The 12,783-nt window shown below is 56.8% G+C and overlaps 1 protein-coding gene across 1 annotated transcript; it reads right to left on the bottom strand.

Annotated features, from left to right (window-relative positions):
* Positions 1–3,209: 3,209 nt before the first annotated feature.
* Positions 3,210–10,207, bottom strand: PRDM13 (PR/SET domain 13). The gene is made up of 4 exons (XM_064415772.1): positions 10,067–10,207; positions 8,294–8,425; positions 8,075–8,195; positions 3,210–4,675 (listed from the first exon to the last, which is right to left on the bottom strand). The coding sequence occupies exons 1-4, from the start codon at positions 10,205–10,207 to the stop codon at positions 3,210–3,212; spliced, it is 1,860 nt and encodes a 619-aa protein (XP_064271842.1).
* Positions 10,208–12,783: the final 2,576 nt, after the last annotated feature.

Below are 12,783 nucleotides of genomic sequence, written 5' to 3'. Positions count from 1 at the left end.
TCGGCCAGGCCGCAGGCCCACGAGCCCACGGGGGACCCTTCCCGGAGTGTTCCGGAACCTTCCCGGCCCTTCCCGCAGCCGCAGGTCGCACCCCACCGACGCTTCCCGGGGCATTCCCGGGGCATTCCCGGGACACCCGGCCCGGCCTGACTCCGCACCACCCTCAGCACTGCCGCCGCGGGGCGGGACCAAGCCGCAGGAACCGACCAATAGGAGCGCGGGCCGCCGCGGGACTCAGCCAATCAGCGCCCGCGTTGGCAGCGCGGGCCGGGGCTGAGGGAGGGAGCGGCGGCGGGGCCCGGGACCCTCAGGCCGCGCCGCGGGAGCGGGGGAGCAGCGGGAGCGGGGGAGCAGCGGGAGCCGGAGATCTGCCCCCGCTGAGCCCTGAGCTCCGTCCACAGGAGCGAGGGGCCCGCCGGAACCCGGGGCTGCGGCTGCCGACCCGCCTGAAGTGCTGCTTTCCCTGGCCCTGGTTGCATCCCGGGCTTCCGACACCGCCCAGGTCGCTGAGATTTCGGGAGAACGTTGTCGCCTCACCCCTGGCCTGACAGGGACAATAAAACAAAATAAATCAAAATTGAATAAAACAGCCCAAAATGTGGTAAATTTTAATAAAATACAGTTTAACGCGGGGGAAAATTAACCATGACACCAAGCAGGAGCAGGCAGGCTCCTGACGCTGCTCGGGAGCTCCGGCGGGCCCGGGCCGGTCCCCGGGGCTGGAGCACCCACGCTGGAGGTGCGCGTCCGCGAGGAACGCCGCAGGAATGCGGCCCTAAATATATATATAAATAAATTTTAAAATATATATATATACACAAATATATATATATACTATTTCTTTTCTTTTTTTTTCCCTCGGCTTTGGTTATTTGAGGTTGGTTACATTTAGTTCAGTTTTGGGTTTTTTCTTAAGTCTAAGACTGATTATTATATTAATTAATTTCCACAAAATTACTTTCTGGAGTACTTTTTTTCTTTTTTTTTTTTTTTAACGAGGGTAACCCCAGTATTACCATTTGATGGAACACTTCTATTACAACTCACCAACTCTACAGACATGAAGATATTTCCCGTGTCACAGCTGAATTATTATACCCTTTCCACGACCTCACAGCACACGATGCACCCCTCCCCGACAGCAGCTCCACGGTGGATGCTTTCCTTTGGGAAAGCAGCAGAAAAATGTTTTGAAATAAAGAACAGGTAGGAGATATTCCAGGTCCTGCTGATGGTGCTATGAATGACAACTATTTTCAACTCTGCCAAGAGGTGAAAAAGATCCCCCTCTTTGCAGGAGAGGGGTTTTCCATTTATTTTTCATGTCAGAAAAGACAACTTGCGTCTTGGGATAAAATGAATCGAGTAAATGGGTACACAAGCCCAAATGGAGGGGGGGAGGGGGGAACAAAAAGAAGAAAAAGGAAAAAAAAAAAGCCGACAAACAAACAACGCTACTGCATCAAACCTTTAAAGGAAATTTAAGATCGGCATTTGAATTCCCGCTTCCTATTGCTGCCAAGCATGGTATAGCCTTAAGTGAGCAAACGAAGGATCAGTTTTGTGACTGAAATTCTCGCAGATACTCAAAGTAATTTGTTTGCATTTCACATTGCATCGCCTACACCCCAGACTGAAATAAGGCTCGATCCTGAAAACTCAGTCTTCGAAGTGTATCGAGCACTCAAAGAGATTTACCGTCTGCTTCAAAGTGTGAGCTACGCCAAACCAAAAAGCGGGGCTCCCTCCTGACTCTGCCTGCCCCAGGGCACACGGAAAGCCCAGCTCGGACTGAGCGGGCAGACCCGCACAGCTGGCCGGGCACAGCTGGCGGGTCACTGTCGGTAGCGTTGCATCCTTTTGCCTGGTGAGTTGTAAGAGATGCCAGGGGAAACAGAATTTTCTGACAGTTTTTTTTTTTTTTTTTTTTTTTTTTTTTTTTAAGCTGAACTCGTTTCAGGTTTTCCATACCAAAGAATACGATTTTTTTCCCCTCAAATAAAAGTAACAACTATTCCAAAGAAGAGTGTCTGCAAAAGTGGCATGTTTGACCGAGTGCAAACAGATAAAAACAAACTAATAATGTCCAGCTTTTAACAGCTCTGCCTTCGCCCTGTGCAAAACAAAATTTAAAAAAAAAAAAAATTGAAAATCCTAAGCATAAAGAAGAACAGATTGGATCTGGGATTTTTGCCCCTCGGTTTTGCTAAGTGAGAGAAGGAAAATGCTCAAGCGACATATTCAGAGGCAAATTGTTCAGAGTTTGACCCAAAGAGGCGGTATACAGATGGGTCTGAGCTTCCAATCATCGGAAGCATTGTGAAGAAACACGAGATCCTGCTGACAGCACCTCAACGAACAACTAGGCAAACAGTAGTTTGTCAGTAACTTTATTTCTTTTTTTAAAAAAATCGCATGACAAACTGGAACCAAGACCAAAATACTGTATCCACTGTACATCGTTCATTAGAAAACAAACATACACCACATTTGTATTCTACCAAACAGAGAGTGTATTTCCTTTAAAATTATATAGTGCGTGCTTTTAGAGTCATGCTTTTCAATATTTATTTTACATTTGTTACTCAAATATTATCTGCTATAAATAATTGCAACTTGATCAAATGGTGCACCTGTTATGCGAACCTCTTCCATGCTGCAAGAGCGGCATTTTGTTGCCCGCTTTTTTCTGTCTTTCCACAAAGCTGTTGGTATTGCTTTATTAGGACCCAAGCAAGCACGGGTGAGGTGTCAAATAAAGTGTACAGGTGCCAGAGGCGCTTGCAGACCCGGGTCTGCTGCTGAGCCCCACGGCTCAGACCGCTGGAACGAGTGATGGGAGAGCGCATAGAAAAAAAATCGTTTCCAAAAGGCACAATTTTCTCGACACAAAGGTACAATAAAAATATATGGCCACTGAAATGCGGGCTCCTATCGGGACGCGGTGCCTGTCCAGCGGGATCCCGGGCCCGCCAGGGTTTCGCCCTCCCTTCCCTGTCCCGGCACCGCAGCTGCAGCACCGGGGGCGACGCCGTGGAGGGATCCCGGGGACGCCCGCGCACCCCTGCCCGCCCCGCCGGCGGCTCTGCCCGCCTGCCCGCGCTCCTGCGCGACACGGCCTCCCGTGGGACCGCCCCGGGAGCCCAGAGTAGTGGGAGGGGGGCTGCAGTGCTCCCCTCACCCCCGCCCCGCCCCGGCCGCCTCCCGCATCACTGCTCGCGGTGCCGGCTGCCGCTCTCCGGCTCGCTCTGGTCGTCGGTGAAGCAGACGTCCACATCGCTCTCGTTATCAGTCTTTTGCTCCTGCTCGGGCTGCGCGTAGCCAGAGTCACTCTTGTCCTCGGCCGCCTTGCCGAGGCTCTGCCCCGGGTGCCGGGATTTGACGTGCCGCTCCAGGTCGCGGCGCCGCACCAGCACCTTGCCGCAGTACTCGCAGCGGTAGGGCGTGTTGCCCTCGGCGTGCAGGCGGATGTGTTTGTTGAGATTGCTGGGGTCCCCGAAGGGCCGCAGGCAGACCTTGCACTTCAGCGGCTTGTAGCCGGTGTGAGTCCGCATGTGGATCTTCAGCCCGTACTTGCGGGAGTACAGCTTCCCGCAGTACAGGCACAGGTGCCCGGTCTTGGGTTTCCCTCCGGCCGCCCCGGCCGCCCCCGCCGGCAGCGCCTCCAGCCTCCCTCGGCCTTTCTCGGCCGCCAGCTCGGAGAGCTGCTGCGTGTGCATGGCGATCTCCCGGTCGATGCTGGCCAGCGAGCCCAGCTCTGCGGCGTGCAGACCCGCCGCCGGCCCCGCGAAGTACGACACGGACTCGGGGTACTTCAGGAGGCCGCCGAGGTGCAGCTTCAGCGGGTAGTAGGGCGCGGCCCCGTAGAGCAGCTCCCCGTTGTAGACGGTGAGCGGCATCACCGGCAGCCCGCACTCCCCCGCGTACGCCTTCAGCCCCTCGAAGGGCGGCAGCGCGAAGCGCTCCAGGGCCCCGCCGGGCAGCGGCGGGTAGCGGGCGGGCGGCAGCGCGGCCGCGGGCAGCCCCCGCTCCACCTGCCGGAAGGCCGAGGCCTCCTCCAGCGGCGACAGCAGCGGGAAGGCGCGCAGCCCGCCGCCGCAAGCCAGCCCCGCCGCCGCCGCCTGCGGGGCGGCCTCAGCCGGCAGCGCTCCGCACTTAGGCGGCGCCTCGGCGGCGGCGCGGCCCGCCTTCAGTCCCCCCAGCAGTTTGGAGAAGCCGAGGGCGGCGGCGCCCCGCGCCTCTTCCCGCAGCGACCCGGCGGGGCGGAAGGCCGAGCGCGCCCCGGGGCACAGCGCCAGCCCGTTGCCGCCCGCCGGCCCCAGCAGCGGCCCCGGCCCGCGGGCGGCCCCCACGCTCATGTCCAGGGCGCGCTCCTGCTCCTCCTTGCCCGCCGCCCGCTTGGGCAGCGCCGGCTTGGCGAGCGGCGGGGAGGCGACGACGGCCTCCCGCTTGACGGCCTCCCGGGGGCCGCAGCCGGGCGGAGGGTGGCCGCGCACTGAGGCGGCCGGCAGCTCCTTGGGGGGCAGGCCGAAGGCGGTGGCGGCGGGCCGGCCGTGGTCGTGATGGAGGAAGGGCCGGCCGTGGCTCAGAGCGCAGTGGAAGTGGACGTGGGCCTTGAGGCTGTTGGGGTATTTGAAGGTCCTCCAGCAGTACCAGCAGATGTACCTCTCCTCCCCTGCGGAGGCAAGCGGAGGGACCCGTCAGAGGCGGCCGCGCATCCCCGCGCCTCCCCGCGCATCCCCGCGCTCCCTCCGCCTCGTCCCGCCCCCGCCATGCTGTGCCGCGGAGCGGAGCGGGCGCTGCGCGGTCCGGGCTGAGCTCCCGCGAGCGGGGCGCCGTAGGGCCGGGGGGAGCAGCTGCTGCCGCGAGTCGTCTGTCGGGGGGCCCATCTGTTGGCGTTTGCAGAGGAGGTAGCGTATGTCAGGGAGTCGGCTGCACCGAACAAAGGCCAATCTAATGATCGTGAGCCCCTCATTACGCGGCGAGACAATATCCGATATGTATGGGCCATATGTAATCGTTCCCTTTCAGAGGACAATGCCCTTTGTACCCCGTCCCATTTCGACTTCTCTCAAGCGGAACAGACCTCGGTGGCCGCGGCGGTGGTGGCTGCCCGACACCTCAGAGGCTCAGACTCTGCTTTCCCCCTCCTGCCTTCCTTGCCAGGAGAGTACTCCCAAAGAGGAGCATCTCCCCAGCCCCGACGGTGAAACGCCGCCTCTGTGGCCACCTATCTGTCTAGCAAGTCCTTCCTTCCTTCCTTCCTTCCTTCCTTCCTTCCTTCCTTCCTTCCTTCCTTCCTTCCTTCCTTCCTTCCTTCCTTCCTTCCTTCCTTCCTTCCTTCCTTCCTTCCTTCCTTCCTTCCTTCCTTCCTTCCTTCCTTCCTTCCTTCCTTCCTTCCTTCCTTCCTTCCTTCCTTCCTTCCTTCCTTCCTTCCTTCCTTCCTTCCTTCCTTCCTTCCTTCCTTCCTTCCTTCCTTCCTTCCCCCCACTTTCCCATTTCCTTCCTCTCTTCCTTCTCTCCTCTCTTCTTTTTTTCTGTCTCTTTGTACCCATCTTTCTCTCTTTCGTTTCTCCCAGTCACCATACTACGCTGGTAAGCCCCTGAATTTCCCTTTCGGCTCTTGCCCATCCTGACCGTCCCCAGCTGACCCTCATCCCGCAGTTTCATGCACCGAAACACCTAAGGTGAGGCCAAGAGCCGCACGGAAATGAGAGCCCGCTCCAGGCCTGGGGCAGCTCCTCACGTTTCAGGGAACCCCGTGGGGGATGACAGGGGTGAGATCTTGCACCGTGCCCCTCGTCTGCCGGGGCACCCGGGGAGGGCGGGTCGCCGTGGTGGATGCGATGGCCGTGACCCAGTCTCCCTGTCACCGGCTTTTGAGGGGGATCAGTCGATGTCTGCTGCGGGTGGAAAACGGAATCTTCGCTCTCCGCGGGAAACTCGTGTGCGAACTCGCGTGGAAGCATCGCACGCCGTTGCGTGTATCTCGCCGCGTGTGTGCTCGCCGCCTTTCCTCGCTGGCCGTGGGGAGGCGGTCCCGGGATCTGCAGCATTGTGAAGGCGCTGGGCGCTGGTTTTCGCCCCGTCGAGGTGGGGAGAGACGGGACTGTGTCTGCCCGGGCCACGGGAGAAGGAACCACGGTGGCAATCCCACTGCCATGCATGAGAAAAAGGGTGAAGGATAAAATGGAATACAGCCACAGACCGCCACGGACTCCCTTCTGCTATCTTCGTTTGCCTGTGCAGGTCTCTACAGCAGCGCGGGTGTCCTCGGCAAAAGATGGTCGGGACAGGCTCCCGATCGCCACCGAGCCCAGCTCGGCGCTTCCCCGGCTCAGCTCCAGTTCAACAAGAACGGCTCCAGGGAAAAGATTAAAAAAAAAAAAATCCCACCGCACACCCCCACCAAAAACCATCTCTTTCTCACCACGGTGACCCAAATTAAAGGGGTCAAACACAGAAGAATTCCACATTTTTGATTTAGTTTGGTTTTTGCGTTTCGTGTTTAAAAAAAAAAAAAAAAAAAGAAGCAAAAATCTCTCAATTTCTTCTGCTGTCTCTTTTCAGTTGGTGGGGGTTTGGGACTTTAGTTTGATTTTTCGGCTTTTTTTCAGCATATGGTCATGAAAAGAAGAGCACTTCAGCGTGCTGATATACTTTTTCTGAGTCTGTATTAATCAGTCTGGAAACTGTGGGACTGAAGACACAGCAGATCCGTAAGGTCACTTTGCAAATCAGCCTTGCTTCGACGGGGCGAGGAAGACGCCGCACGCTGGGAGCCTCTTGCAGACCTGAACTCTCATTTTTCCCCGGAGTAGCGCTGGTACCCATCCGCAGCAAGGGCTGCTGGACAAGGAGCAGGGCACAACACAGCCGCGAGTCCTCCTTGCTCCCGAAACTTCGCCAGGCTTTTCGAGGGGGTGACCCTCGGCAGATCCATGGCCTCACTGCCCTTCGACGTGGCGAGGACAGAAATGTGACCAAGAGTTTCTTCTCCGGGTGTAGTTTTCGGACAAGGAGGGATTTGGGCTCTTGCCCACGGCCCGGTGTGATACGATAGCCAGAGCCTGGCCGCCCCGCAGCCATCCCTTCGGGCCGGACCCCGCACACCTTGCGGAGCGGCCAGCCGTGACGGGGGCACGGGGCAGCTCCTGCCCGGATCGTGCACTCGCTCCCTTCCCGGGGACATTGCCAAGCTGAAGGATCTTCTGCGTCAAGCAGGAGCGGCTGGGGTTCCCTCATGCCCCGCGGAGCGGGCTCAGCCCGAGGGGAGTGCCCACAGGCGGCGGCCGCCACCGACGCCCCAGGGAGCGCCCGGACCCAGGAGCAGCGGAAGGGGGTGGCCGCCGACAGAGAAGCCCGACAAGTGGACGCTGAAGTGTTCCGCCTTTTTTTCCCTGCCTTTTTTTTTTTTTAATGTGCTGCCACCTTATAATTTTGTTAACACCGGTGTAATTCCAGCTAAAATTAGGTTTGCGGATTGAAACAAGCCGTTCCAGGCGGGTGTCTTCCCCTTCCCAACATCTTTGCATATCCTGATCTCTGTGTGATTTGACACCGACTTAACCTTTTACCTAATGTATTCTAATTTACAGGGACTGCCCAGAACTGTCCAGTTTTGGCTTGACTTTGTGAACCTACCCGCAAGAGAACCTGAAAAGAGTCTCTGAAACTCTGAGGACGGAAGGTAAACCCGATGTTTTTAGAAACAGCATCGAGTGAGCTGAGCTGACTCAATTTACTGTCTCGCATACCAACTATAGCAATGTTTCACAGAAACCCCCTTTTCCTATCAAAGAATCATTAAATCGGGCCGATGAGGGAACAACTCGACGCACGGGGGCCTTTCCATACGCTGCCGAGTTAATAGATCACCCTTTAAATGTAAGCAGATGGAGTCTTAGTTTAAAGGACGGTGGGTTAAATTCACGGCAGCTGGACTGGCATTTATTTTTCTGAGGGCCCAGGTTTGCCTACCGCAGTTTGAGTTCTCGTCAACGGTGTCAGCTAAAGAGGGTTTGCTTAGTTTCATTTAATTTGGTTGCTCTGAAATGAGTGCCCGCATCTGTACCTTTCTCGTCGTGCGTCGGCGTGGCCGTGACGGGGATGTCAAACCACTGCGCCAGAGGGTTGGAGTACCAGACGGTAAGCTCCTCTCCCGGCTGGACATCTCGCAGCGCCCGGTAGAAAATCTGGAGAGGGAAGAAAGGAAACTTCTTCAGGAGGCTTGAGAGGGGAGGCAGGTGGCGGAGAGAGGTGCCATGCCAGCCCGGAGCCGCGAGTGCGGTACCTGTCCTCCTGGCAGATCCGCAACAGCCTCCAGTGTCTGCTCTTGGGAGTTTCGGGCAGCTCGGATTAACCCTATCCACTCCAGAGCTGAGCTCCCGGCTTCATCCACTAATTCCCCTCTGACCATCCGCACCTGGAAAACAGGCGGCACTGCTGTCATTTTCACGTGAAACGAAACACGAAAAGAGCAAAAATCCTACCCGTCCCCCTGCCTGCCTGCCCGCTCTGCCTGGCCCGTCGAGCTGCATCCCCACAGTAGGCAGGGTGCTGAGCATCGCAGCTGCAAGCAGCGGCGAGAGCATCTCCTTTTGCCGCCTGTTTAACGCTTCCATCCTCACCCACCTTTGGGTAGGACAATCCCCGGCTCGCAGGTGCCTTGGCAAAGATGCGGCTGCCCTAGCGGGGTTTGCAGCTCCGCAGCGTAAGGATGGAAGAACCCGTGCCCAGAGAGGGTAGCATTGATCCAAACGCACCTTGTCCAGTTGCAGCTGTTACATTTCGCTTAAAGCTATATTAAATACCCAGGTACGATTTTTAATTTTTTTTTTCTTCGTCTCTAAGTCCGTGCAAAATCATTGCGACATGCAGGACTTGTCGGGAGATGGGGAGGGGGAAAGGGGAGAAGATTCTGCTTAGCTACAAAGTCCCTGTAGCCCCATACTTCATAATCTGCTTGCCCATACAAAGAGAAAATGAAGTGCCCATTCCCTGAATGACCGTGCAATAAAAGTCATCGGAACAAAGCAGTCTAAAGCGAGAAACCAAGGGAGCCAGATGAGAAATAAATTTGAGTGGGCTGGCAGAGCGTTTAAAAACAATTAAAGTGCATTAAAAATCAGAGCGGAACGCGTGAGCCGCGGCTGCCCGGGGGGCGAAAGGAGGGGTCTCATCCGCAGCCCCCTGAAGAGCCTGATGGACGGGGCGAGAGCCTTTCACCGCCTCCTCCTCGCTCCTCCGCTCGGACACGGACTGACCCCGGAGCCGTGTGGCCGTCATCCCTCCCGCTCCGGCCGTGCGGGCTGATTGCGGCTCCGGGGGAGCGGGTCCTCCCGAGGCTCTGGGGGAAGGTCGAGCTGCCCCGGGCTGCCCCGACACCTGCGACCTGCACCCCGGCGCTGTCTCCGGGGTAGCCCCGGTCCTCTCGCCCCACACTCCCTTCAGGCCCAAGCCAAAGGACTCGCGGCCGGGAAGAGGGATTGGGGGGCACGAACCCGAGCCAAACGCAGAAATAAATCGGTGCGTCTGCCTCTGCCCTGCTCCTTCCCGGGACAAAACCCGGGGACTGTGACAGCCTCATGCCCTCGCCTCGCCGGGGCTCCAGGAGCGAGGAGCCGGCCGTGGCAGGTCCCGGCTCTGCCAGGGAAAGGGGCAATGCCCCAGTGAGCGGAGCCTCGGCGGGGCGGGGGCTGGGTGCCGGGACCAGGGGCCTCCGACATCGGGCACGGAGCTCAGGCGACGCTTCCAGCACGTCTCTGTCCAAGGCGGGGGAGCGCCCACTCCTCCGGGAGAGCCCCCGTGTCCTCTGGCCTCGCCCCGGAGGTCGGCGGGCTGGGGAGGAGGGGGAGAGGGCACGAGCGGGCAGGCTTTCCTGGCAAAACCACGGGGAGACATCTCAGGACGTTCTGGAAATGCTTCCCTTTGCTTTCCTGGCTCTCTCTAAGAAGGAAGGATCGAAGAGAGATGGGGAAGAGCAGCCTCTTCTCCCAAAGCGGGCTTCCCCCGAGTCAACGAATAACCAAAGTCCAGCGGTGCAGGAGCGACCGTAGGAAAATACCTTTTTTTTGGGTCCTGGCTCCTTGCGGTCTGACAGGTACTTGCCCAGTTTGAAGGTGCCCGGCACAGGACCCAGGCGCAGCCCAGCCGGGATGCAGCTCTCCGCGCTGACGCTGATGGCCGGAGCCCTGCTGGTTTGCATCGCTGCCGCTGGGTGTGAGCGCTCGGGAACCCCAACTACTTAAGGGGGCCGGAGTGACAGCGGCAGGCGGCGGGAGGATGAGCACAGGCGTATCTCCGCCCGCAGAGTGACGCGGCGCTGTGTGGACGTCGGCTTTTCAACGGGAGCAGGAGGGGTACCCCTTGGCAGGGGGATGCTCTGGGGCGCAGAGTTTGGTGAGAGAGTTTGGCTCCTCGAGCAGCTGCGGAGTCCCATCCAAGAGGGTCACATGGAGCCTTTCCCTAACCCTCCTGCATAATCAGGCGGAGTGAATGGCTGGCAGACAATGGGCCAGGCGACCTTCCCATTCCTAAAAATCCAATTTGTCAAGGGCAAAGAAAAGGCGCTGGTGAATCAAAGGTCTGGAGGGACCATTAATCCTCAGCATGGGGTATTGTCCCCGAGACAGTTACGATATTTTAAGTGACAAATCCACTGTATAATTTCTCCATAAATTTTACTTCCTTTTATTGTTCCTCGACAAACCAGTTTTGGAAAATAAGTGACTATTTTAAGTCTACTTGGCTGAGCCTTTTGAGGTTTAATATACTTCAAAGATTTTTAATTCTCTTCCCTTGGCTTTATTGTAAAGGAGATTAAACAAAGAGATGGGGAATGTTTTGAGGACTTGTTAACTTCTATTGATTCCCGGCGTGTGCCATACAGAAATTGGGCAGGTACTTGATGGGAAAACACCAGAAAATACCTACACTTTTTTTTAAGAACGACCATATTACCATTTCAGTGGTTTGGTTTCAGGCCAGTAATCTGTTTCAGAAGAGCTTTGATCCTTAAGGAGGATGAATAGCACAAAATATGAGCCGCCGTAGCCCCTGTAAAACACAACCCGCTGCACCTGCGAGCGCTGGGGAAGCTGCGTCTGTAGTTCCTGCGATTAAGAAATAGAGACAGGAGGAAATAGAGACATACAAGCACCAGGAAACAGGCAGTCCCGGACAGCAGATAACACAGATATCTAGCAAACAGTGTGCAGCTGGATTCCTCCTTTAATACATCCACAAGTTCCTTGCCCACACACTAAATCTCTTGCACCGAAACCGCTTTAGGAGGTGGTACCTACAAAAAGCAACCATAAATAAAGCCAGAACGAAGATATTTGAACAGAGTGTGCGCCTATGTCCCCCCTCTTCATATAAAAATTTTAATTAAGACACAACGAGGTGCTAGGATTAAGTCATCTTATAATTCAGGCTGGATAAATGTCCCAGGAATTTTCTAGGAGCAGAAAAGGAAAGGTCCGCGACTTTTTTCCTTAAGTGCGTGCAACAGTTCAGATGTGCCTGTCAGACCAAGAGGGACACTAACAAATTCAATTTTCCACTTTCCCTTTTATACTCCTATCTAATTCCTGCTGGCGGCTTTTCTCTGCTCCATACCTCATAATATTCCAAAAAGAAGATTTCTAAACCTTTCTGCTTTGGAGAAGTTGCAAAGTTGCACATGAGATTTTATCCACTGCCTTCGGAAACAATGGCAGAGATGGAGCCTCTTTTTTTTCCTGTTTTTTTTCTCCTTTATTTTTCTATCTTTTTTTTTTTTTTTTTCCCGGGGCGTTTTTGTAATAGTCAGCCCTAATAAATTTCAAAAGGAAAGCAAAAAAGCTACGCTTAGAGGTACATCTGCCAACAGATGCCAGGTAACTGAGCGGGCTCTTCTCAAGTAACCCGCTTTCTGCAAGATAAACCTTGGCACGTCGCTTTCGATGCGATTGTGTGTGGGAGCTTTGCTCTGGATTTATTCGCCGCCGCCACGAGTGGCACCGTGGGAGCAAAGGCCACAAGGATGCGCAGGGCAACGAGAGCGGCTTCGAACCGGCACCTCTCACCAGCCGGCGGTCCCAAATTCTTCTTTCCTCTCTCCCTGCCCTTCACGGCGCCGGGAAGCACTGAAAGCTCAGCCTGGCAGGTCTGAGCTGCTGCGATGGCATTTGCCCTCGCTGGCCCGTTCGCCGCGGCGATGCGCTCCCGGTGCGGCCGGCCGCCTTCCCGGGGCACCGGCGGCCGCCGCCACGGCCGGGGCGAGCCCCGAGGTGTCGGCGCCCCGGCAGAGCGGCGGGAGCCGGGGCTGCCGGTGCGGCCCGTGCCGGCCCGGGCGCTGCCCGCGGGCGCGGAGGAAGCGCGGAGCTCCCCCGGACGGGCGGCACCGGGAAGGGACGGGGCCAAGGACGGGACGGGGCGCTGGCACCGCCCGCTCCGGGCGCTGCTGGCCGGCGCTGAGCCCGCGCAGGCTGTGAGTGGATTTGTAGTAATGGTCCGCATTGGTGCCGCGCGAGATAAATGTCGCGCCTGCCCCACCCCGTGCCTTCCCCTGCAGCATCGGCGACCATCGATCGCGTCTCTCCGGGGTGTAACGCCAGGCACTGCCCCGGGAGCAGGGATGGGTTCGTTTTCACTGCGGCAGCGCTGGGAAGAGGAGGGAGGAGAGGATGTGGGGAACTGAAGATGACCCCTTTGATCAGCGGCATGAATGGGGGGAAAAGGATAAACAAGAAGTTGAGAGCAATAAATTTAAGCCATGAACATGTCCCTGTAACCTCT

The sequence above is a fragment of the Passer domesticus genome, chromosome 3, assembly GCF_036417665.1.
Source record: "Passer domesticus isolate bPasDom1 chromosome 3, bPasDom1.hap1, whole genome shotgun sequence".
In the NCBI taxonomy this organism is placed as follows: Eukaryota; Metazoa; Chordata; class Aves; order Passeriformes; family Passeridae; genus Passer; species Passer domesticus.
The sequence above is the reverse complement of the archived record's forward strand: the minus strand, read 5'-3'. Positions and strand labels throughout refer to the sequence as shown.